General features: G+C 45.6%; 1 protein-coding gene across 19 annotated transcripts in view; it reads left to right on the top strand.

Annotated features, from left to right (window-relative positions):
* Positions 1–18,785: 18,785 nt before the first annotated feature.
* The window catches only part of CAMK2G (calcium/calmodulin dependent protein kinase II gamma), a 161,630-nt gene continuing 154,965 nt past the window's right edge, over positions 18,786–25,450 (top strand). For 5 of the 19 annotated variants that reach the window (XM_081864301.1, XM_081864318.1, XM_081864313.1 and 2 more), the window contains exons 1-2: positions 18,789–19,250; positions 21,122–21,216. In XM_081864301.1, coding sequence (XP_081720427.1) covers positions 19,186–19,250; positions 21,122–21,216 — 160 coding nt within the window. In that variant the 5' untranslated portion in view covers positions 18,789–19,185. Of the gene's footprint in view, positions 19,251–21,121; positions 21,217–25,450 lie in introns of all 19 variants that reach the window. The other 14 variants (XM_081864310.1, XM_081864309.1, XM_081864305.1 and 11 more) reach the window with 7 other exon arrangements.

The following is a 25,450-nucleotide window of genomic DNA, read 5'->3' as shown; positions in this document are numbered from 1 at the left end:
CATTCCTAGCTGACATACAGAACAGTGGAAGCTCTCTGTGTTGCTGAGCTTGTAGGGAGAGGAGCACCTACTGGCACCTCTGGTCGGCCTGTCCTGTAGCGAGTGCCTTTTGAATGACAGTTTTCAATTAGATCAGTGCTATTATTGGCAAAAGAAGAAGAAGAAGTAATAAAGGACAAAGGGAATTTTATGGTAATAAGGAAAAACAAATTAAAAAGCAGGAAAGAAACATTGAGTTTTTGCATATGGCTTGGATTCCAACAAAAGATTAATGTTAATTAGAGAACATTTATAGGAGTGCTGACAAAGCATTACATTTCTCTAATTTATCCCTTCTGCAGCATATGATTTGCCTAAAAGGCCCTCAAACCAATAGGTGCAAAATGTGATTTCTGAAAGTGTAAAATAATGTGCAAAGCTACAAGCAATGCTCTGACAGTCCAGGTTCTTGACGCTTGAGCACAGAAATGTAGCCCATGATAAGGTTAATAAATGAGATCTCTGGGCAAGACTAAATAAATCTTGCCAAGGACAACTTTCTAAAAGTTCACCATAAATAGAGCATTCCCAAACACACAGAATGGAGATGCATGCAAACCTGCATCAGCAATTATTTTTTAAAATAGCTATATCAAGGTCTTTTTTTAAAAAAAGAAAGAAATCTAATTAGTATAAAATTCATTTTTTTGGGGGGTGTAAGCTTAAAATGGGGACGCGGGTGGCACTGTGGGTTAAACCACAGAGCCTAGGACTTGCCGATCAGAAGGTCAGCGGCTCGAATCCCCACAACAGGATGAGTTCCCGTTGCTCGGTCCCAGCTCCTGCCAACCTAGCAGTTCGAAAGCACATCAAAGTGCAAGTAGATAAATAAGTACCACTCTGGCAGGAAGGTAAATGGCGTTTCCATGCGCTGCTCTGGTTTGCCAGAAGCGGCTTGATCATGCTGGCCACATGACCCGGAAGCTATACGCCAGTTCCCTTGGCCAATAAAGCGAGATGAGCGCCACAACCCCAGAGTCGGCCACGACTGGACCTAATGTTCAGGGGTCCCATTACCTTTAAGCTTAAAATGAAGGTCAACGGAGGACAAAATTAAAGGATCTGAAGTAGCCTTCTATTGTGAATACATAATGCTGAAAGATGAACCAAATTAGCTCTCAGGCGGGTTGTGCCAGATTTAAGATCATCCGAAATGCATTGCACAATACTTTCAGTGATCTGTTACAGATAACTTTAGTGTTTTTGGTCATTCAGACGTAACTAGCACTTCAAAGCTGTATTTGTGTAAGCCCACATAAGTGTTTCCAATTATGATAAGATCTGAATCTGGTGATGCATAACACGTATAAATCTGATGCATGTCTGCAAAGCAGGTCATTGTGGTTAACCAACAAGACAAAGTATAAATTCAGCTATCAGCCTACTTCTCCCACCAGATCTGCTTTTGGATAATTCAGAAATCAGGACTTTCCCCTAATGTCATGTGATTGGTTACTGCAATACTGCTTCACTTCAATTAGGTCTTTCTGATCATGGTTTGAGGGTAGAACTATCACATAGCTGCATAATGTAAGCGGTGTAGGCTTAAAGGTTTCAGCTGAATTGCTCAATAAACTGAGATTTAATCCTGAGTTAGTCAGTCGAAGCACTGACTTTTAATGCTGAGAAGTAGGAGGCACTGTGGGGAGATGGTTAGCTGGTCTTTGGCTTGCACGTCTAATGGAGCTGACTTTGTCGCTAGAGGACAGGTTGCGTCTTAGTAGAATGGAGCACCACTCAAAAGCGTTAGCTGGTTCAGCAGTTGCCATCATTTCTGGACAGGGATCCATGCTCTGATAACCTTCCAACAGGAGGATAACCTGGTAAGCTCCCAACAGGAATACAGTGGTACCTCAGGTTACATACGCTTCAGGTTACATATGCTTCAGGTTACAGACTCCACTAACCCAGAAATAGTGCTTCAAGTTAAGAACTTTGCTTCAGGATGAGAACAGAAATCGTGCTCTGGCGGCAGCAGGAGGCCCCATTAGCTAAAGTGGTGCTTCAGGTTAAGAACAGTTTCAAGTTAAGAACGGACCTCCAGAACGAATTAATACTTAACCCGAGGTACCACTGTAATGAAATGCATTATATACAGAACTGCCCTTGAATATGACTCAGGAACTAAAATTGGTACAACTTCTAGAATGTTGACTATGGAACTTGCTTCCCCAGGAGGCAGTGATTGTGCACAGAACACCAGTTCTTTTAACAACAACAACAACAACAACAACAACAACAACAACAACAACAACACACAAAAACACTTCAATGGCTCTCAGTTTGCTTCTGGGCACAATCTAAGGTGTTGGCAGCTACCCTTAAAACCCTAAAGCATGGGTAGGCCACCTAAGGCCCAAGGGCTCGATCTGGCCCAATCGCCTTCTAAATCTGGCCCATGGGTGGTCCGGGAATCAGCGTGTTTTTACATGAGTAGAATGTGTGCTTTTATTTAAAATGCATCTCTGGGTTATTTCATTCATTTATTTTTTTCAAAATATAATCTGGCCCTCCACAAGGTTTGAGGGACAGTGGACCAACCACCTGCTGAAAAAGTCTGCTGACCTCTGCCCTAAAGAGACCAAAATACCTGAAGCAGCACCTCTTCCCATACTTCCTATTTGTTGCTTTCCATTCGACAACACAGGAGAATGTAAGAAGTTCACAGCAATATCCCACCCATCCGTGTGTCTTGCCTCCAATAAATGGCCTGTTTCAGAAAGCTTCAGTAGTGCAGAATACTATCGATGGGATGCAATTGTGCTTCTCCATTAGCAGAAGGGCTTTTGAATCTGCGGACACAGCAGCTCCCCAAAGGAGGGTCAAGTGATTTTTGCAAATTCCCTCTGCAGCCCCTTGGGAAAGGGCCATAACTCAGTGGAAGAACATCTGATTTGCTTGCAAAAGGCAACCCCTGGCACCTCCAGGTTAGAGACCTATGTCTGAAACGGTAGATAGCAGCTGCCAGTCAGTGTAGACCACTGGTGGCGAAGCTATGGCATGTGTGCCAGAGTGGGCACTCAGAACCTTCTCTGTGGGCACGTGCGTCATCGCCCCAGCAGGGACACTGCTGGGGGTTGGCAAAGTGGGCAGCTGCTCTACCCCCCCCAATGCCGCTGCGGGTGGGAAACGCTCCCTAGAGCACCCGCCACCCACAACGGCGTCAGGAAGAGTTGCACATCCTCCCCCAATGCCGCTGTGACCAGCAAACGCTGCCTAGAGCGCCCGCCGTCCGCAACAGCGTCAGGGAGAGTTGCGCGCCCACTGGTGGGGCTGGGAGTCCAGCAACATCTGAAGAGCACCATAATGGCTGCCCCTGCGTATAGTGGTACCTCGGGTTAAGTACTTAATTCATTCCAGAGGTCCGTACTTAACCTGAAACTGTTCTTAACCTGAAGCACCACTTTAGCTAATGGGGCCTCCTGCTGCTGCTGCACCGCCGAGCATGATTTCTGTTCTCATCCTGAAGCAAAGTTCTTAACCCGAGGTACTATTTCTGGGTTAGCAGAGTCTGTAACCTGAAGTGTATGTAACCTGAAGTGTATGTAACCTGAGGTACCACAGTACACCAATAGCCTGCCTTTCCTTCATCACAGAACTCAAAGTTAGCATTTATGGGGTTTTTAGGCAAACTCCCGTCAAATGGCTAATAATAATAATAATAATAATAATAATAATAATAATAATAATAATATTTATACCCCACCCATCTGGCTGGGTTTATTTATTTATTTATATTTATTTGTATTTGCGCATGCAGACAATCATTATTATCCCACATTAAATTGCCGTATTGGCACTTTGCGATAAATAAGTGGGGTTTTTGGGTTGTAGTTTGGGCACTCGGTCTCTAAAAGGTTCGCCACCACTGGTGTAGAGAGACAGTCCTAAGCTTGGTGGGCCAATGGTCTTATTCGGTACAAGGCTGTTTATGTTCCACACACCCAAAGTGTGCTACTTAGATTTGGGAGATTCTCCAGAACAGTGTGGGAGATAGCAAGGGAAAGGAGGAAATTAGTGAAAATGGCTTCCTTCCTCCATATAGCAGAGAACTTCACTCTTCGGCTTTATTGAGTTGCATAAGTGTTGCCTAACTAAAGCATTTGGAGGGATGATCTGAGCTCCTCCCTGGCATCTGCTAATATTCTTAATTATCTGTCGTACTAGTCTTTGATGGCTAACAGTGATGGTAGTTATAGGTTGCCTTCAGCATCAGTGACAGCATGCCTTTAAATATCAGCTGCTAGGGAACAACACTGAGTGATAGCTATTGTCCTTTCCTGCTTGTGAGTTTCCCAGAAGCCTCTGGATTGTCACTGTGAGAACAGGATCCTGGCCCAGGCGGGTCTTTGCTCTGTTCCAGAAGGATTCTTCTTACATTCCACCAATTTGTTTGATGCTTTTGTGAGTTCAGTCAACTCTTGGCCATTATTGGTTCTGGGTTTTCACACATCAACCCAATGCTGTGTGGATCTGAACAGGCATATCCTGTATAAACAGAATGACACCAGTCTCTCAACGACCTTTCTTCTTGCATGTTATTAGCTCATTGTTCATTGTTTGCATGTTATAAATATGAGGGAAAGTACATAGAGGAGAAGGAACAAGAAGTCAAACATGCAAATATCCCGCTGGGATATTAACAGATTGAACTTCTGTTAAAGGTGGACGTGTTGAACTTGGCAAACTCTTTCCCCTTCTTTCTCTTCTTTGGATAAGAGTTTTGTGTGCCCTGAACACTTGCTCTTGACTCAACACCACCAACTGAATAAAAGCAAACCATAATAATAATAATAATAATAATAATAATTCATTATTTATACCCTGCCCATCTGGCTGAGTTTCCCCAGCCACTCTGGGCAGCTCCCAATCAAGTGTTAAAAACAGTACAGCGTTAAATATTAAAAACTTCCCTGAACAGGGCTGCCTTCAGATGTCTTTTAAAGATAGAATAGCTGCTTATTTCCTTCACATCTGAAGGGAGGGTGTTCCACAGGGTGGGCGCCACTACCGAGAAGGCCCTCTGTCTGGTTCCCTGTAACCTCACTTCTCGGCAATGAGGGAACCGCCATAAGGCCCTCGGAGCTGCATCTCAGTGTCCAGGCTGAACGATGGGGGGTGGAGACGCTCCTTCAGGTACGCAGGACTGAGGCCGTTTAGGCCTTTAAAGGTCAGCACCAACACTTTGAACCCTTTGCATTCATTCTGAACCCTTTGCAGCAAATTATGTGTGATGTGTCTCTCAGAAGCATGGCGTGGAGTCTGCAACCCCTGAGTTTTATTAATGGATGATAAGAGAAGATTCCATTTTTGCTTGCTCTGCCCTTCAGAAATTTGGAAGGACTGAGACCCTGGCATTGTTTTCAGGGCTGGCCTGCCACCAGGTGATCCTGGGTGACTCTCTATCTAGCATAGCCCATCTTGGCTGCAGCACCAAGTAGAAAGGACTCTCCATTCCTGTTGCCATTCCGATAAACTTGCTGGTGTTGCTCAGGAACAGCAGCAAGCAATGGAAATATTAAGGGCCGGGTTGCAGATGTGCAAGAAGAAACCACCCAGCAGGCAACAAATCCCAAAAGCAGCAGGACAAAAGAAGGGCAAATAGTACAGTGCCACTGGGGTGTGGAAGTGTGGATTTGTAGCAGAGCCTCGTTTCAGAGACAGGCTTAATGTTCAGAGGCAGAGGTGAAATTTAGCTCCACTTGTCTGGCAAAACTATAGCAAGTGGGTGAAAGAGAGACTACGAGGACTTTTTAGGGTTTGTCAGTCTGCAGGACTAAGTGGGACAACTAAAAAAGTATCGTTTATTTTGTTTATATATGCCCCTCCCAAGGTGTCAAGGGTGATGCACATTTCAGTAAAAATACAATCATTTGCAACAGTTGTGGGGAATATTTGGCTCATTGCCCAGGCTCGCTATGGCTGATGGGAATTGTAGTTCAGCACAGTGGCGTAGCGTGGGTTGTCAGCACCCGGGGCAAGGCAAGTAATTTGCGCCCCCTAACCCGTGGATTTGCGCCCCCTAACCCATGGATTTGCGCCCCCTAACCCTAACCTCCAGATGTTGCGCCCGGTGCGGCCGGCCCCCCCGCACCCCCCACGCTACGCCACTGGTTCAGCAAGACCCGGGGGTGGTGGTCAAAGACTTGCTATATCTGAAACAAAATAAAAAAATTCTTTCCAGTAGCACCTTAGGTAAAGGTAAAGGGAGCCCTGACCACTAGGTCCAGTCGTGGCCGACCCTGGGGTCGCGGTGCTCATCTCGCTTTATTGGCCAAGGGAACCGGCGTACAGCTTCCGGGTCATGTGGTCAGAATGACTAAGCCGCTTCCGGCAAACCAGAGCAGCACACGGAAACGCTGTTTACCTTCCCGCCGGAAGGTAATCTACTTGCACTTTGACGTGCTTTTGAACTGCTAGGTTGACAGGAGCAGGGATTCGAACCACCAACCTTCTGATCAGCAAGTCCTAGGCTCTGTGGTTTAACCCACAGCACCACCCACGTCCCTTAGAGACCAACTAAGTTTGTTATTGGTATGAGCTTTCGTGTGCATGCACACTTCTTCAGATATCTGCCATATCTGATTTACAGCAATAACTAAAACATCTTAAAACTGTAAAGCTCAAATGAACAATATAGCACAACAGCACAATACTATTCCCCCGTCCCCCATTTCATAGAATTTTAGTGTTGGAAGGGACCCTGAGGGTCATCTAGCCCAACCCTCTGCAATGCAGGAATCACAGCTAAAGGATCTGTGAAAAGATGGCCATCCAGCCTCCGATTAAAAACCTACAACGAAAGAGAGTTGTATCTGCTGAGGTAGTCTGTTTCACTGTCGAACCATCAGAAAACCCTTCATAATTTTTAGTCAGAATCCTTGTAATTAAAATCCATTGGTGTAGGTCCTATCCTGTGGTGCAGCAGAAAACAAGCTTTCTCCATCTTCCATGGGACAACCCTTTAGATGTTTGAAGACGGCCATTAAAGCACCTCTCAGTCTTCTCTTCTCCAGGCTAAACATGCCAAACTCCCTCAACCATTCCTCCCAAGGCTTGGTTTCCAGGCCCTCTTATTATCTTGGACTGCCCTCCTCTGTACATGTCCCAGCTTGGATTCAGACCACACCTATCTCCCAAACACCTTGTTGAGCAAATACGTCTTCAGTTGATGTCCGAAAATGCTGTACTTTCCCAAGGATGGGTGCCACCACATTGAAAACCCTATCCTGTATTGCAAACCAGCTATGTCAAGAGCAGTAACTCCCCAGCCGTTCTGCAAGATAAGGTGGTAACTATTGGGAGAGGCAAGTATTGGGAGACCCAAGAAGTTGGATCCTAAAATGTTGAGGGCATAGGTTGGCAAACTAAAGCCTAGGGTCCAAATCCGGCCCAATCGCCTTCTCAATCCGGCCTGCAGACGGTCTGGGAATCAGCGTGTTTTTACATGAGTAGAATGTGTCCTTTTATTTAAAATGCATCTCTGGCTTATTTGTGGGGCATAGGAATTTGTTCTCTCTCCCCCCCAGCAATATAGTCCGTCCCCCCACAAGGTCTGAGGGACAGTGGACCTGCCCCCTGCTAAAAAAGTTTGCTGACCCCTGGTTTAAGGCTTTGTATGCCAGTACCAACACCTCGAGGGGACGCGGGTGGCGCTGTGGGTTAAACCACAGAGCCTAGGACTTGCCGATCAGAAGGTCGGCGGTTCAAATCCCCACGACGGGGTGAGCTCCTGTTGTTTGGTCCCAGCTCCTGCCAACCTAGCAGTTCGAAAGCACGTCAAGTGCAAGTAGATAAATAGGTACTGCTCCGGCGGGAAGGTAAACGGTGTTTCCGTGCGCTGCTCTAGTTCGCCAGAAGCACCTTAGTCATGCTGGCCACATGACCCGGAAGCTGTCTGCGGACAAACGCCGGCTCCCTCGGCCAATAAAGCGAGATGAGCGCCGCAACCCCAGAGTCGGTCATGACTGGACCTAATGGTCAGGGGTCCCTTTACCTTTACCTTTACCAACACCTTGAACTGGGCTTGGGAGTTCAGAGGCAGCCCACATGGTATATAGACTTATTTCAACCAGAACGCCCAAGAACTTCAGTCTAGCCCTTGCAGCAATGGGACATGCCGGGCTTAGGTTTCCCCGAAAATTATTTTGTCTCTGAATCTTGGGAAAGCTCTGATCCTGACTCCTACTTGCTCTGAGGCCCTGGGAGAACCACCTTGCCTTATCTGAACCAGCTTGCCTATCTATAAAAGCTACTGTATGCTTACCTCCATCTTAAAGATTTTATAGTGACTATCAATAAAAAAAACCCTCTGTTTATTGCTTCTCAAAAGCTAGAAGTCAGTGCATTGTGCCATTCTCTCTTTGTTTGGCTTGTACCTTCTGCTGTCGTGTATATGAATTATTGAGTGCTTGATAAACCGGAGAGTGCAGTTCGTGGAGAGCTGGACAGAGTTTTTTTGCTGCAGTCCTCCCTGCTGCCCCTGAGTCACGTATCTCAGCTGAGCCTCTTTCTGTAAATAGTTGCAGGACCTCTCTATCTCCGAGACTAGGCTCTGGAGCCTTTTCAAGTCAAACAGGATGTGTGTTTGCTAATTAATTAATTTATTTATTCTACTCTGGCTTACACTGCCAAGTTTCCCCAAGGACTCCGGTGTGCCATCTCAACTCACCCTCTTCTGCAGCTTTTGGCTGGAGTGTTTGTTTTCTTAACTATGGGTGAATGTAAATGGAACGGGCTTCACCAAGACTAGAGCTAAGCAGGTTTCTTTCAGCTCCACCTCAATATTTCAAAAAACAGAGCCATTGTTTATTCACAGGAGAGAGCGAGATTCCTGGTATGGGATGAAGTGGGAGGAATTAGAGATAACAAATACCGACAAACCTCCGTGTTACTAAGATCTCAGAATAGAGACGCAATGTTTCATAACTGTGAAACTTCTCTTGCCCTCCCCTAAAGCGACCCTGCCATGAGACTGTGCCCTCCAACATTTCTCTGATTAAAATAGGGATGTTCCACTCCATAATAATAATAATAATGAATTTATTATTTGTACCCCGCCCAAATGACTGGGCTGCTCCAGCCACTCTGGGCAGCTTCCAACATATATTAAAACATAATAAAACATGAAACATATAAAAACTTCCCTATACAAGGCTGCCTTCAGATGTCTTCTAAAAGTTGTAGAGTTACTTATTTCCATGGCACGGGGGTCGCATAGCTCCATACCTTTCAATATTTCTTTGATGAAAATCTGGACGTCCTTAAAAAAAAGCAGGAGATTCCCAGATAAAATCAGAAACCAGGATGGCTTTTGTAAATCTGGGACTGTTTCTTGGAAAATGGGGACACCTGGAGGGTCTGTAACAGCCAACAGCAGCCATCATTTCAAAACTTCAACATTTCAATGGTTTTTCTTTGGCAGTAGGGGGATGTCATACTGACCAAGATTTGTTCTACGTATTTTAAAGCGGAGAGGTCAAGAGGGGAGAGTATGGTCCAAGTAGCAGAGGCACCGACTTGCCCCCCGCATTGAATTCACAACCCCTGAACTGAATTATGTTTATCTGTATTGGGTCACTGATTGGTGGTGATGGGTGTGTTGGTTTCATTTTAATAGCTTTTGAACTGATGATTTCTGAATTGATAACATTAGTACTGATTGCCTTTCATTTCATGTTCTATCAACTATTATTTATTTTAAACTAAGTGGAATTAACTGAACTAAGTGAAGCAACAGTGTCCATATTGATTACTTTGGAGTTTAATATTGGTGAATTAGTCTAGAACTGAGTGCTTTTGAAGAAGAATAATAATTTTATTATTTGTCCCCTGCCCATCTGGCTGGGTTTCCCCAGCTACTCTGGGCAGCTTACAGAATATATAAAACATATTATTGAATTAACAGTCTTTGAATTGTCTGTCTTGGAATTGAGGGAATGGGAATCTAGTTTTGGAGTGAATTTTGAAATGGTTATTGAAGGAATTGTTGTCTTTTATTTCATTTCATAGAATCATAGAATCATAGAGTTGGAAGAGACCACAAGGGCCATCGAGTCCAACCCCCTGCCAAGCAATTTTGATCACCATCATATTATTTGCAATTTTGATCACCATCATATTATTTGTGGGCAGCACAGCCATAATTTGAGTTGGCTGATGAACATTTTTTTGGATTGTGGACTTCATCTTTACCATAACTGATATATGAAGGGTGCATATGAGTAATTAATTGAGCCGTCAAAGGATTTTTTTTTTCGATAGAGCCTGTCAATTAGTATTATCATTTGATTAGCTTATGAAAAATCTGAAAGCTGAAGCTCAGATCTGAATGTATTTAGAGAAAATGGATCTGTAAAAAGGAAACAAAAATAAGAATGCAAAAAAAATATATATGATGAATTTTGATTTAATGCTTGAAACAATTAATGAAGTATTCACAAATGAGTACAATAATTTGAAGAAAGAAGCTAACAATTTGCCCCAGGAAGCAAAAAATAACAGAAATATTTAGAGAGTCAAGGAATTAGAACAACAACGTTAATATGATAAAGGGTGGGATTAACCTAATGTGCCCCATCTGTGGAAGCCTTGCTCAATGATTTCTGCTTGTGCAGTGGGCTTTCTGCTCTCCCATCCCCTTCTTTCCCCCAAGTGATTTGGGGGAGGGATGTTAGGAGAACCCTAGAACAGTGTAGGGGGAGGTAGGGGGAAAACATCCCATCTGGTAAGCTGTAATGCTACCACAGGTGGAATGTTCATGATAGCGAGACATTGAATTCCACTCATAAGGAGATTAGATGCTAAATAAAATATTGCAACCCAAAAACAGAGCAAGACAGACTTGAAATTGAGAGAACTGGAAATTAAGATAGGTAATCAGGGAAGTAAAATATAAGACTGTGAAGGGAAGATACAAACAATGGGGAACAGTAATTAGAGAATTGAAAGCAAAAAGTAGAGCTAATGAACTAAAATTGACAAAAGGGAATTTTGAGAACCGATAGTGAATGAAGAAAATATACGGTAACTTTATAATAAGAGGGGTTTTTTTCTGGAAGGCAATTTACAGCTATATTTTATGAGCTGTTGGAATGAAAATGCCTGTCACGTTTATTCTAGCTATTCAGGGTGATTGGATGAACCAAGCGATGGTTCAGTTCATAACATTACGTGTGAGGGAGGTATTATATTCAGAGGAGGAATGACCACTGGGAGGAGTGCAGAAAAAAGAAATGCCATGGTGTATCTTCATCAGCACAACCAAACGCCTTCATCTTCTCCAGCTTCAACAAAACATATCTCTCCTGTATTGTTCTGTACAGGAGATCAATGCAGGTATGCTCAGTTTGAATTCAACCCTGAAGTCTTCCATTTTCTTCTCAGGCAAGACGGATGCCAACCAAAGGGTTGTTTCTGTTTAATGAAAATGCTGCAGAAAGCAAATAGCCAGTATAAACAAGGAGTTCCCTTCAAATTGTGGGCCTTCTCTAAATGAGAATTGGTGGCCATTAATGCAATTGAATTAATACAACTTCACCAGATTATTCACTGAATACACAAGGAAAAATATCGAACCTTCAAGAATGCATAAATTTATGAGGATGGGGAATGGTTGTTATGAACCCAGGATGTTGGCAGTCCACTTTGGGGGACTCTGGGAGGGGGCTGGCTCACATTTCTTCATTCTCCCATTCAAGTAGCTCTCCTGTGAAATGAACTGCTGAACAGGTGTTCTGATGATATCGTTGAAAGTCCGGATAGCAGAACAGAATAGCCAAGAACAGCAAGCAGCAGTTTATGTTGCTCAGTTCCGAGTCATGAAAAAGAACAGTAGTCAGTGCACCTGACCTTCGGGGAAGAGAATTGTTCTAAGCTCATATTCTACTTGAGCCAGCAAGTGCATTTAACATGCTGTGTTGCGCAAGAAATGAGGTTCCCCATCGTTTAGTTTCTAGCTGCCACTGATGCACCTGTTATTCTTATCCTTGACACCATCCGATTCCCATTTTTATTTTACTAAGCTGTTTAAGTCAGTGATATCCCATGGGGCTAAGTGCCAAGTGTTAATTACATGCTTCATAGAAAAACTGACCTGTCACTTAATATCTGGTCTGCTTTAATGTCAAACAGTGATCTTTAGCTCCTGTGCCCAAGATCATACAGTAAGTACACCTGCTTGGCATCTCTTACTGTATAGTTTTTTGCAAAATATTTTGGGCTTCTGTCCATTAATCCTGCAATCCCAAGCATGCGTCTTTGAGAGTAGCCTCCAAGGAACACAATGGAGCTTACCCCTAAGTAGATAAACTTAGGATTTCACGGCAAGGAAGGCTTTCACCTTTGTTCTTATGATGAGATTGCATTGCCTTTGCCTAACAGGCAGAAATTCAACAAGTACCGGTATATTCTCCCAAGCATGATAATGTTGGAACACAGCCTCTCCTCCTTACAGAGGGGAGGAGTTGTGAGCAGGAGCCGTTTCCCGTGTTGGCAGGAGGCGTTCCAGCTGGCCTGGCTGCCGCGCCACACCCCCATGTAGCCAACCAACCAGGTGGAGGCTTGGGGGTGGGTTTTGCTGCTCAAACGTGGCCGCAACAGCACTTCCCTTTCATTCTGCTGCTGGGTGGCGGTTAGGCATTGGAATATGTTTGTGTATTGGAGGGCAGGGTGTGGCCATCGCCTACCGCTCCACTTTATGGGTATTCCGGTAAAGGAATCCGGCAGCCGTGGATCCTGTCCGACGCCCTTGCTGGTGGATAGGGCCATGTCACGACCCCCCGGTGACATCAGGGGGAGCTTTCAGTTGTATTTGCATTAACAGGCTCCTCCCACTGGTGGTTAACCCTTGTTAGATTCACCCCTCCCTGAGGGGGTGAAGTCACGCTCTGTTGTTTTATCCAATGCCTAAGCCAATGCCTCTCACATGCTGTAATCAATAAAGTTGTGGCCTTTTTTAGCCCATTAACCTAATATACTGTGTCCATGTGTCTTTCTTATCCCCAAGCGGGTGGCGGGTCCTTGAATCACAACTGAGAATTGAGAGGATGGCATGTGACATCTTTGCTCCACCCAGCACCTCCTGCATCAGCCACCAGGGCCAGGTCTGTGTCAGAAATCAGCCACCCCACATTGAGGATGTCCTGTCCTGTCATCTAGCTGCTTCAGCAGCCAGTAGATTCAGCTGAAGAATTGCATTTGTTGGAACATCAGAGAACAAGGGGAGTGGACTTATACACACCTTTGCCCGGCTGTAATGACGCTTGTGTTATTGTGTTTTAAATATATTGCAAGCTGCCTTAGCAGATGGGTTAGAAATGCTCCTGAATAAATAAAGCAATGACGAGAGAAAACTTCACCTGCTACATTCTAGAGTGTTGCACAGCTATTAAAAGCATAGGAGCACTGCCAAATAAAAGACAGTAACCTTATTTATCCCAGCTATAGTTTTCCTAGCTATGTGTCACAGCTGTCAATAGAAGGGTTGAGGCTTCTGCTCTTCCTCCCGCAGAGAAAAGACAGCCAGTGTTCAGTCAAATCAAAGGGAACTGAATCCTCCCCTCATATTTTTGTGAAACTAACTCGATTGCAGGGTTGATGTCTCACTCCCCACCCCCTTTATCTACTCTGTGCAGCTTGGCCGAGTTCTTAAGCTCACCATTCGGATGCCAAACCTCGATGGCCGATTCTGGGGAAATAAACGAAGGTTTGCATTAAGGACAAGATGAAATATTGGGGGTCTCCAAATTCCTTGCACAAGACACTTTGTGCAGAACTCCTCGCATCAATGAAGGAAAGGCGATGTGACCTTTTAACTCAGATAATTAAGTTGCCTCTACAGCATAGGGATCAGCAGCTGGATGCCTTGTGGCCAAGTTTTAGATTTCTGAAGAGTCCCACTTTGGCTCCTCAGCTATCAGAGAGATGTAAGTTGGGAGTGCAAATAGAATCACTCTTTGGTAAAGTACCAGTAGTTGCTGACCAGCACTCCATTTGCCTAGCTGGGCAACTAGGTAGGTAGTGTATTCCTTGTTCATAAGGCCTGATAAAGGTAAAGGGACCCCTGACCATTAGGTCCAGTCGTGACCGACTCTGGGGTTGCGGCACTCATCTCGCTTTACTGGCCGAGGGAGCCGGCATACAGCTTCTGGGTCATGTGGCCAGCATGACTAAGCCGTTTCTCGCAAACCAGAGCAGCGCATGGAAACACCGTTTACCTTCCTGCTGGAGCGGTACCTATTCATCTACTTGCACTTTGATGTGCTTTCGAACTGCTAGGTTGGCAGGAGTAGGGACTGAGCAATAGGAGCTCACCCCGTCACGGGGATTCGAACCGCCGACCTTCTGATCAGCAAGTCCTAGGCTCTGTGGTTTAACCCACAGCGCCACCCGTGTCCCTGATAAGGCCTGGTACCTTCATTTAATTAAGAGTGTACGTAAACCCCTGTACTAGGTTAGAGGCACACACATCTCTGCAAGTTAGCCTGCAAGTTAGCAGTTCAGGAGCTGCTAGAGTTAAAGTTGATAAAAAAGATGGGGATAAAGAAAAACAGCCTTACCGTGTTAATGTAAATATTACTATGGGGCGGGGGGGGGGGGACGACTTCCAACAACTTCAAGCTTAGTGTGAAGCTTCCAGTAAGCAGAAGTGACTCACCTGCCTGGCGGTGAACTTCCTTTTCAAAATGTAAGGAAATTCTAAAACACAGGAACAAAAAGCCCTCCCTTTAAGAGAGACAGTCTGGAAATTGTTAAGTTAAGGCACCCACCTTAACTTCCTGTGTAGCTGTAAGCACATTCTATAATCTCACATGTTGTACAATTTAGTGCGTTCACACTCAATTTGCATGAAAAACAAGGAAGAGCCATTTGGAGGTTTTTTTTAGCAATTTTATAAGTTTGATGGGAAATTCTCTTCTCTAATATGGAAAATTAGCAGCTAAATAAAAACCGATGAAATTTTCATTTTCTTCGGCTACAATAATGGGGGGAAAGTGTCGGGTTTTTTTCTTTCTCTGTCTACGTGGGCCTTTTGGTTTGTGGTAAGTTCCTTTAACCTTTGGGTTTCCACTTTTCTCTGCTGCTCCTCTTCCACATTTGAGGTTTTGACATGAATAACTTATGCTAAGGTTACCAGATTTTTTCCAATGAATCCAGGGACACTTTTCAACTTCAGTGGATTTTGTATGGGGACTGATTTGTAAATCTGGGGACTGTCCCCGGGAAATGGGGACGTCTGATAACCTAAACTTACGCAGTTGAAGCTTTTCCCATCACTTATCTCCCTCCTAGGAAAAGCTCCACCTCTTTATTTACTTTGTGTGGAACTACTGCTGGCATGGGAAGTTCTGTGACAGTGCAATACTATGCCTAAACCTGCAGTTCCTGCTTTTCCATGCCTTAGGGAAAGGTAAAGGGACCCCTGACTATTAGATCCAGTTGTGGCCGACTCTGGGGTTGAGGCACTCATCTCGCTTTATTGGCCAAGGGAGCTGGCGTACAGCTTCCGGGTCATGTGGCCAGCATGACTAAGCTGCTTCTGGCAAACCAGAGCAGTGCACGGAAACGCCATTTACCTTCCCACTGGAGTGGTACCTATTTATCTACTTGCACTTTGACGTGCTTTCGAAGTGCTAGGTTGGCAGGAGCAGGGACCAAGCAACGGGAGCTCACCCCATCGCAGGGATTCGAACCGCCGACCTTCTGATCAGCAAGTCCTAGGCTCTGTGGTTTAACCCACAGCACCACCCGTGTCCCTTTTCCATGCCTTACTTTCTCTATAACCTGGAACAGAGAGTGAGAGGTCAAGGAAGTTGTGCTCCTTCAATTCACATCAGTGGAAGCTACCAATGAACTGCCCTGGGGTTTGTTGACTGGTGGAAGATGTTTCTTAGCTCAGTCGGTGGAGCATGAGATTCTTCATCTCAGGGTTGTGGGTTTGAGCTCCACATTGGCTAAAAGATTCCTGCATTGTAAGTGGTTGGACTAGACAACCCTCGTGGTATCTACGATTCCATGATTCTATGAAATGGAGTGAGGAAACATGCCACTGCCTTCTGCTGGTGGGAGAAAAGTCTCATGTTCGCACCCTTGGACATGGCCTAATCAGTTGCTTGTGAGAACAAAAGGACTTCATATTACAGGAGAAACTGGGAAACAGAGGATAGGGGAAAACAATTCCTTCGGCTCAGTTTTGAAATACCTGCCACAAAGCTAGCTCTTGAAATGACTGGGTACTGTAAATGTGTTTGTTGTTCTTTGGAGACTTGTGCTGCATCAGCTGGTCTCCATGTCTCTCTGTGTCTGCTAGCAAAGCGAGCAAGATCTGCCTTAATATGCATTTGCATGTCACTCCGTTGCTGTGCTGTCCTGGGCTGTGTTCCAAATGGACTTGTAGTAATTATTTAAAACTCTTCAAGCTTTCCATTTTAATACAATCCCACTATGGCCAGCAGAGTTGCAGCTGTGCCCATCTCTACCTATTTAACTGGAGTTGTCCTTTCCATCTGCATAATAAACAACACAAATCTTAAATTATTATTGGGGGGGGGTTGTCAGTGGGAAAAAACGACCTATTGCCTATGCAAACATTAAATAAAATTTTATCAACAAATGGTTTCTAAATGGGGTGTGGAGTATATGCAACTCCCAACTACCTATAACATGAAATGGAACAATATAAGTAAAGTTTTTTTTGTTTTTGAACATATTTATATGCCTTTCTGCCAGACCTTAGGCATCCATGTTGGCTAGCAATAAAACCCAGCATTATAATATGCGACTATTTAAAACACTGTGCAATTGCAATGAAATAATGCCAATTACTAACACCCCGATGAGCTAAATAGCCTTTGGTCAGATCAGGGCAACACAGTCAGATGGGTGGCACATAAATTATTATTATTATTATTATTATTATTATTATTATTCTTATTATTATTATCATTATTATTAGACAACATTCTTGTTATGTTCTTAAATAACACAGTGATAATGAAATTATGAAAGTTAGACTGAAGGCAGGCAGGTGTGGTTTAACAGATAAATCACTTTTCTAAATCATGTAGCCAACCATAACAATGTTAACATTGGTGATTTTGGGGGGTGGGGTGTTAAAAATGCTGCTGGGATGAGTCTGCTCTGAACTGGATCAGGGTTGCTGTAGAGGAGAAGCATATTATCACGATGATGATGACCATTTCTCTCCACACTGCTTCCCCAGCCCTAAATTCTTATTGTCACCACCTTCCCACTGCTTCTATCTTGAAATGCACCAGACAGGAGGTCTCGCTTCATATTTGGCACTGAGGTTGTACATCCCACACAATGGTTTTGATTGTTTTGTGGTTTTATATTTTGATTTTGTTCTGTGAACCGCCCTGAGACCTCCGGGTATAGGGCGGTATATAAATTCAATAAATAATAATAATAATAATAATAATAATAATAATAATAATAATAATAATAATAATAATAATAACGGTTTACTAAGACCCGATCTGGCTTTCTAAAAGGCACCTGCTGTTTTTCTGCAGTTGCTGAATTTGCCGTGGACTGTTATTGGTTAAATGCTGTTTTCCTGGGTCGGATTATCTCTTCCACCGGGGGTTTCAGCACTCAAATTTCATTCTGCATCCATTAAAAAGCTGCGCCAAAAAGCTGCTTTGGGCTGCAGAGCAGGGTTATTTCATATGTGTGCGTGCATATTCAATTAGCAAAAATCGCACGGATCAACCTCATTGGCTACGAGACTGCCCCTGCGCGAGATATAGAACCCGTTTCAAAATAATTGCGCGGGCGCCCTCCGCACCTGCTCGAGTGCCACCAGCTCCCCTGTTTGCAGACCCTGCTCTGGCGGAGAAGCCTCCTGTCCTATCGTGGCAACGGCGTTCCAAGCGACGAGACCCGCCCCCTCGCCCTCTCCCCCGCGTCCACCAAGGCGCATCCGGTCCAGGGTATGCAAAGCCAGAGTCACCAAGCGCCTGCAGCCATCTGCTCTCGCCCGATTGGCGCGGGCAGCCAGCGCGAGGCCGGGCTGCGGTCCGCCGCCTCTCGTGCGCGCGCGCATAGCTTAGAAAGAGCGCGGGAGACGGCGGCGCCTCTGCTGTCACTGCAAAATGGAGGGGGGGGGGAGCGCGGGCCAACCCTCTTAAAAGTTCCCATGTGGGGCCTGGGGGGGGGGAGGACACACAATTGACCCCGTTTTGCATCTGGTGAGCGAGGTGGTATACAAAAGAATAAGATAGGAGCTGAACTTTCGCCTGGAAGTTTATCAAGCAGAGGTTGGCTGGCCACCTGTCATGGGTGCCTTGCCGGGGGTTGGACTAGAGGACCCTCAGGGTCCCTTCCAACTCGACCATTCCACGAGCCTTCTATAGAAGGGACTGCTATCCGCCAACCTCCGAAGGGACTTGAGGGAAAAAACGCGCCTCGCGCCTCAGAGAAGCGCTGCCGCCTGGCGCTTTACTTGGCGGCGCAAGGCTCGCCGAGCTGAATGGCGCGCTTCCATTCGAGGAAGCTCCGCGCGCAACCAGCGTTAACTCTGCCTCTTGTCTGTGAGGCGGAAGGCAAGCAGCGCTTTGGGCTGCCTAGACTGGGGAAGGCGGGCTCCTTCGCTGTGAAGAAAACGAAGCAGCCGCCGCCTCACGCAAGCGCAGCCCGCGCCCAGCTCCTCCCTTGCTGGCGAGTCTGCCCGCGCTCCCTCCGGCCACTCCTCTGGGGAGGGAGCTCTGGCTGGTAGGCGGAGGCAAGGAAGGAGGGCGACGAGACGAGAGAAGGAGGCGGCGGCGGCGGCGGCGTCTCCTCCTCGGCTCCCTCCCCGGGAAGAAGATCTCGCGGTGCTGGGCGCGCTCAGCCTCCGACGCCGCCTCCTCGTCTTTCTGCGGGGAGCGGTGACTGTGCGCAGTGAAGCGGGCGGGAGCGCACAGCTGGGCGGAGAGGCACGCCGGCACCAGCTCCGCCAGGAGGAGGAGGAGACGGAGGCCGGAGTAGTGAGAGCGAGGGAGTAAGCGAGGAGCAGCAACTCCTGCAGGAGACGACCGTCCCAGCCCGCGCAGCCCGCGCAGCCTCGCCCAGTCCGATGTCCCTGCGGCGGCGGCGCTGAGCGTGCCTGCCCGCCGAGCCTGCAACGCCTTCCGCAGCGCGAACATGGCCTCCCCGGCAACGTGCACCCGCTTCACCGATGAATACCAGCTGTACGAGGAGCTCGGCAAGTACGCAGCCCAGCCGTTCCTCGCCGGTCTCTTCCTCCTCCTCCTCCTCCCTCCTCGCTTTGGCGCAGCTCCTGGCAGCCGGGCTGTTATTGCGGCCGGGCGCTGCTCCGCCTCCCCCCTTGGATCCCCTCTCGCCCCTTCTCCGATCCCGATCTTGGGTCCCCCGCTCCTTCGGGGGCTCCCCTTCCCTCCCTTGCCCCCCCTCCCTTCTGGTGCTACTAACTGTAGTTTCTACTCAGGAAGTCTTTCTAGCAAACTCTCTTTTCTCTGCTCGGAGCCTCTCCCTCCCTCCTTCCTCTCCGATGCGGACTTTCCCTTACCTGTTATTGGAACGGAGCCTTGCAGCCCGTGCCATCCGCGCAAATGTAGGCCGTCGTGTTGCGGCTCCGTTAAACCTGGGCAGAGGCGCTTGGTCTCCGGGCTTTGCAAAAGCGAGCCCGGGAGGAAATGTGCTCCGCTGTGTTATGCCAAGGCAGTTGGAGGAAGTAGCTCGAGGGAGGGAATGAAGCCGGGGCAAGCAGTCCAGAGGGTCTGCTTCCCCCCCACTAAGATGGGGGCTCTTTCTGCCCCGAGAAATTGGGGATCCCACCCACTGCTGAGCTGGATACTGCTGCTTTAACCCAGGAACTGCTTTTCCGTCTGAATGCCACCCTCCCTGCTGTTGCTGCAGCCTGCAACTTCCAAGATTCTTACTCCCCCCTCCTCATTTCTGCACTACAAGGGACATTGCTGCATTTCTCATGCATCAAGGGAGGTTCCCTGTGCCAATGCTTCCCCCCCCCCCAAAAAAAAAAATTACTCCAGCACTGATCTTAAACAGACACTGTTTTTGTTTTTCTTTCCCTCTGTATTCTGCAGGAGATTTGCCCAATATTCTGGTTGGGATGAATACATTGTGTGTGTGGTTGGGGGTAGATGCACCCCAGGTACTGCTGCATTTGAGTCCTCCTCCTTTCTTGCACCAGTCCCTGAGTGCTGCTGTATCTTTTCTCTCCCCCCCCCATCCCCTTTTGAGCCACTTCTCATCTTCCTTACCGGCCTTGCTTCTTTCTGACTTGCCTACAGAAATGGATGTGGGTGAAGATAGGTGGGAAAGAAATATATCTCCTGCCCAGACCAGGCCGTTTCTGTTGGTCTTTGTTTCCATGAGTGTTTGTGCTTGTCTGCTGTTCTGGCTGGTTTCTCGTTTCAGGGTGCAGGCAGGCTGCCTTCTGCACCTGAGGAACGTTCCCCCCCTTTGAAAAGGCTCTGGTGGATTCCCCCCTTCCTCCATCTTTTGTCCTGCACTTACTCTGTCCTCTCTGTCACCATTCATGGAGGCTGTTTTCCAGACTCTGTTGCCACATCTCCCTGCTTTTCTGGGAATTGGCATCTTTTCCTTACCAGCGCACCTACTCACCTCTCTCTTTTTTTGGCCACAAACACCTTGCTGAACTTGCGTTGATAAATATGTATTAATTACGCTACAGAAGAGGTAATGCAAACACCAGCACAATCCTTCCTCTTGTCTGCATATCAGATTATCATTTTTATTTAGATTTTATGTGTACGATGCAGGTGTGTGTCTAGGTGATGTAATGAGCTCCTGCAAAAGAACTTCATAATCAAAGCTCTACTGTTTGTGGGAACCAAATCTTCTTATATCCACCCTAGTCATCCTTCCATGCACCTCTGTTCTTCCTCTTCACTTCGAATTCTTGAAGTGCTGCGTTTTCAGTTCTTTAAAAATACTAGTAGCCACTCAGAATGGACTTTGGCTAAATACTTTGGTGTAGATAATGAGGTTTTGATTTGCCATCAGTTTATAATGCTTGATTTGGGCTTCATGTTTAAACCAGTTTCACAGGTTCAGCCTTTCCTTTTTGTTCCAGGGGAGCTTTTTCAGTGGTCCGGAGATGTGTGAAAAAAACATCATCCCAGGAGTACGCTGCAAAGATAATCAATACCAAGAAGCTGTCGGCCAGAGGTGAGTGCATGAACGCTGTTTTTGATCAAGTTGTCCTGCAGCTCCGTGACATGGAATGGATCATTAAAACTTTTCATTTGCATCCTGTGAAAAGCGCCAGCTTCGGGCCCTTCTTTGTGTCATTATTCAAATTTAGGTTTTTTTTGGTGTGTGTGTGTTTTCAAATTTGATAGCGGATTAGATCGGTCCCATTTTTTTTCTGGAATTAGGTCTCTTACTTGGGATTGGCGCCTATAGTATTGCACTAGTACTGCACCAATAGTGCGTTGAACATCATAAGAACCTGTTGGATCAACCTGTTATTGCAATGGCTATCCTCATTGCCTGAAGCAGAGCCTGAACACTCCCTCTTCCAGCGGTTTCCGGCAGCTGGTATTCAGAAGCATATTTCCTCTTAGGGTGGATGTAGGGATGTCTGAGATAGTAGTCACTGAAAACCTTATCGCCCATGAATTTGTCTAAACCCCTTTTAAAGCCATCCAAGTTGGTGGGATGTGAATTCCATCGTTTAACTACGTGAAGAAGTATTTTATTTTGTCTGCCCCGAGTCTTCTCTTAACGAATGTTAAGAGAATCCAGTTAAGAATGTTAACTGGATGCCCTTTAATACTAGTGTTACAAGAAGGGGATAAAAGCTTTCCTCTGCACTCTGGTTTTCTCCATGCTCCATGCATAATAGTTTATACACTTCTGTCGTGTCCCCTCGTCTCAAAGCTAGAAAAATCCCAAACGTCGTGAACTTTCTTTATTTGAGTTGCCATTTTCTGATCATTTTCCAACTCTCTGATATACTTTCTGTGATGAGACAACCAGATCTGTGCACCACATTCCAGGTGCATTTGCACCAATAGATTTGTATAATGGCATTGTGATACCGGCAGTTTTATTTTCAGTTCTTTCCTGATCATCCCTAGCGTGGAATTTGTCTTTTTCATGCCTGCCAAACACACTGGTCTGACAGTCATTGAGCTGTCCACTGCGACCCCCAAGTTCTCATTCCCGGTCAGTAGTCACTGCTAGTTCAGACCTCATGAACGTTATATGTGTATAAGATAAGACTTTTTGCCCTGGTGTCCATCTCTTTGCATTGAACTGCATTTGTCACTTCCCGTTACCTCAGTTTGGAGATATTCTTTTGGAGCTCCTTGTAATCCCTTTTTGTTTTAACCACCCTGAACAATTTAGTATCACTGGCAAACCTGGCAGCTTCACTGCTCATCCCTAGTTTTAGATATACTTACAAAGGAATTGAAAAACATGGGACCGGTCCTTGGGGGATTCCACTTTCTACATCCCTCAATTGGGAGAACTGTTCATTTATTCCTACTTCCTGTTTCTTGTTGCTTATCCTGTTCTTGATCCACAAATGACAATTCCTCTTATTCTCTGATGGTGAAGCTTACCTAGGAGTCTTTGGTGATGTAGTTCGTTGTACGTATTTTGGAAGTCCAAGTACACCCTGTCAACTGGATCACCTCTATATGCTTGTTGGCATTCTCAAATATATCTTAATAGGTTAGTGAAACGCAACTTACCCGTGTGGAAGCCATCCTTGTTAAAGAGTTAGTGCTGTTTTTGTGGTTATTCTGCAGTACATAGGAATAGAGACATTTGTCTTGCGACTAATTGCCACTGAACAAAGAGGGACCTACTTCTGAGTAGGTATGTATAGGTTGGGTTGAAAGTATTTAGGGAGTTGGCGCATACGATTCAACATGCGCTCTTAAGAACCGCACCTAGTCATGGTAGCATGAAGTAAAACACACATGTGCATTTTACAAACAAACAAACAAATAATTGAAGCAGTCCTCACTGTTGGCAGCAAAAAGAGAAGCTCCTCTGAAGGAATCTAGGTTCATACATAGTCTTTTGTGGAATATTGATTTTATAAGAGTACTAATCTTAATGGCGTTGAAAGTAATGAGCTTTTTGTTTCCCCCAGATCTAATGGATATATTCAACATTGTGGTGCATCTTTTAAAAATATATATATGCATGGAGACTTACTTCTGTGTCAAGAAGTCTGTAACATGTTGTGCACGAAGGGCTCAACGAGTCACTGTGAAGCATGCATATTATATCTTCCAAATGATTTTAAAAACTTGTATCTAGCCGTAGACCATAATAGCAAAGGGCTTGCACTAAAACATTCCAATAAATCTCCCTGGAAAATATAACAGGTGAAATAGATATTGTATTATGCCTTCATAAATGGTATTGGTATTATTATTATTATTATTATTATTATTATTATTATTATTAATTATTATTATTGCATTTCTGTACCACCTTTCATTTGAGGATCACACAAAAATACATAACATAATAACAAACAAAACAGTTACCTTCCCCCTCCCATTTAAAAGGCCATCGAGTGTTTAATTAGAGGCCTGGGAGAAGAGGAAGGTTTTGGCTGGCACCTAAATGTTCTGTAACATTTGACCATCGATCCAGGATCTGCTGCCCGTTCCTCATAGGGTAGACACATTGGTGCAACCATATTAATTAGATGCTAGAAATTATGGTGCAAAACAGCAGCCTTCTACCACTGTCGTTTATGGCAAGCTGTTATTTGTATTGTCTAGCAATCAGCTATGTGTAGCAAGCATGTTTTCAGTTAAAGTCAGAGTACATATTACCAGCCTTGATCTGAGTTCATTTCAAGAGATGAGGACATTCTGGATGAGAAACAGGAGCACACTTCAGGTTTTAATGTAACTAAAGACATGCAGCGGCCTTCATCTTCCGCAGAAGGCTTTGCCTTTTGTAAAATGTACTGTTTCTATTCTGCTCCCTTTACAGTTGCCCCGCAAGTGTTCTGCAACTGCACTGCTTCCATTTAGGCATTTGGATTTTCTCCAGGTTTTTAAGCAGCTCCAGCAGTTATAGCCTTGGCCCCTTTTGCAATGGAAGTTGCCTGACTTGAGCTTCTGCCCCCCTGCACTGGTCTTAAGAACTGGCTTAATGGCTCAAAGCCAGGAAGCCCCCATTTCAGTTTCTACCATGACCGTGAACTTAGTGGCTAACTGCTCTTCTCCCTGCTTCAAGTCTCGCATCAGCAACGTGGGGATAATAAAGCTGTACTTAACAAGGTTCCTGTAAGAATTGCTCACGGATCATATGCGAAGCCCTGTGAATACTCAATAAAAGCGCTATTATAAATGCTAAGTTGTTATTACTGAAATGAATTCGTGCAGGTGGTAGAAGAAGATGATGGGGGACTTGGACCAGAATTCTGGATCTGGTGCTCTGTGGCAGAGGAACTGCTGTGGGCTGAATTTGAGGCAAATTGTCTCGGTCTCCTATTGCAAAACAGGAATATTGTTGAAAGTTTCCCACTGGTACTCTGAAATGCCTATGAAATGATGATTTGCAGGGCAAGCCAAACCATATCTACTCAGAAGTAAGTACTACTGAATTCAGTGGGGCTTACCTCCCAGGTAATCAGGGTTAGGATTGCAGCCTTAGTGTATCGGTGTGCAACTGGATAGTAGTGCTGTGTTGCAAACCCTTTCCTGCTTTCTCCAACGTAACTTGCTCACATAGATATTTGTAAGAGTGTGAAAGGGAATAGCTCAGAATGTGCCGAGTGATGGTGGAAAGAGCAAGTAATTCTCATTAATATCTTGGTAGTTTAAGTGTAGCTTTGGGCGACTGAATCTAAACCAGGGGAAACCAGGCCTTCATTGGTCTGAGGGACACATTCAACCTTGGCCAGCTCTCTGGGGCAACCCCCCCAACCCCCCCCCTTACACTAGCTTAAGTAAAGGGCTTATTGCCACCTTTCCACTGATCAGCTGATCAATTTGTTGGTGGTGATTTGCATCTCCATCTGGGTTCTGGTATAGTGTTGTGCTTATTTTAACCTCCCTCCACTCTTGTTTGGGTGCTGTTGTCACCAAAATGACTATGGTCTTGTTAGGGTGGGGGGTAGAGAAGAAAATTGGGTGGGGTGGGGTGGGTTTCAGCCACCGGTTCTTCAGAACAGGATGGTGTCTTAGCCATATCGCAGCAATGCAGAGCAGGGGTGTAAGACAGATAACCTGAAGGGTATCGCAGTCTAAAATTAAATGGGAGTCTTCATGGACACCAGTGACAACGGTACAAAGGGAAGTTGGTAGAACCTGTGTACAGCCTTGAGAACAGTGAAGAATAAGGGTTGGCCTTAAAGGATCCCTTTAATTTAATTTGTAATTCAGTCTGAGCAAAGGGAAAACTGGAAACCAGTAGAGCT

Source organism: Podarcis erhardii, assembly GCF_964252035.2.
Source record: "Podarcis erhardii genome assembly, chromosome: 5".
Lineage (NCBI taxonomy): Eukaryota > Metazoa > Chordata > Lepidosauria > Squamata > Lacertidae > Podarcis > Podarcis erhardii.
This window is presented reverse-complemented; position numbering and strand designations above follow the sequence as displayed.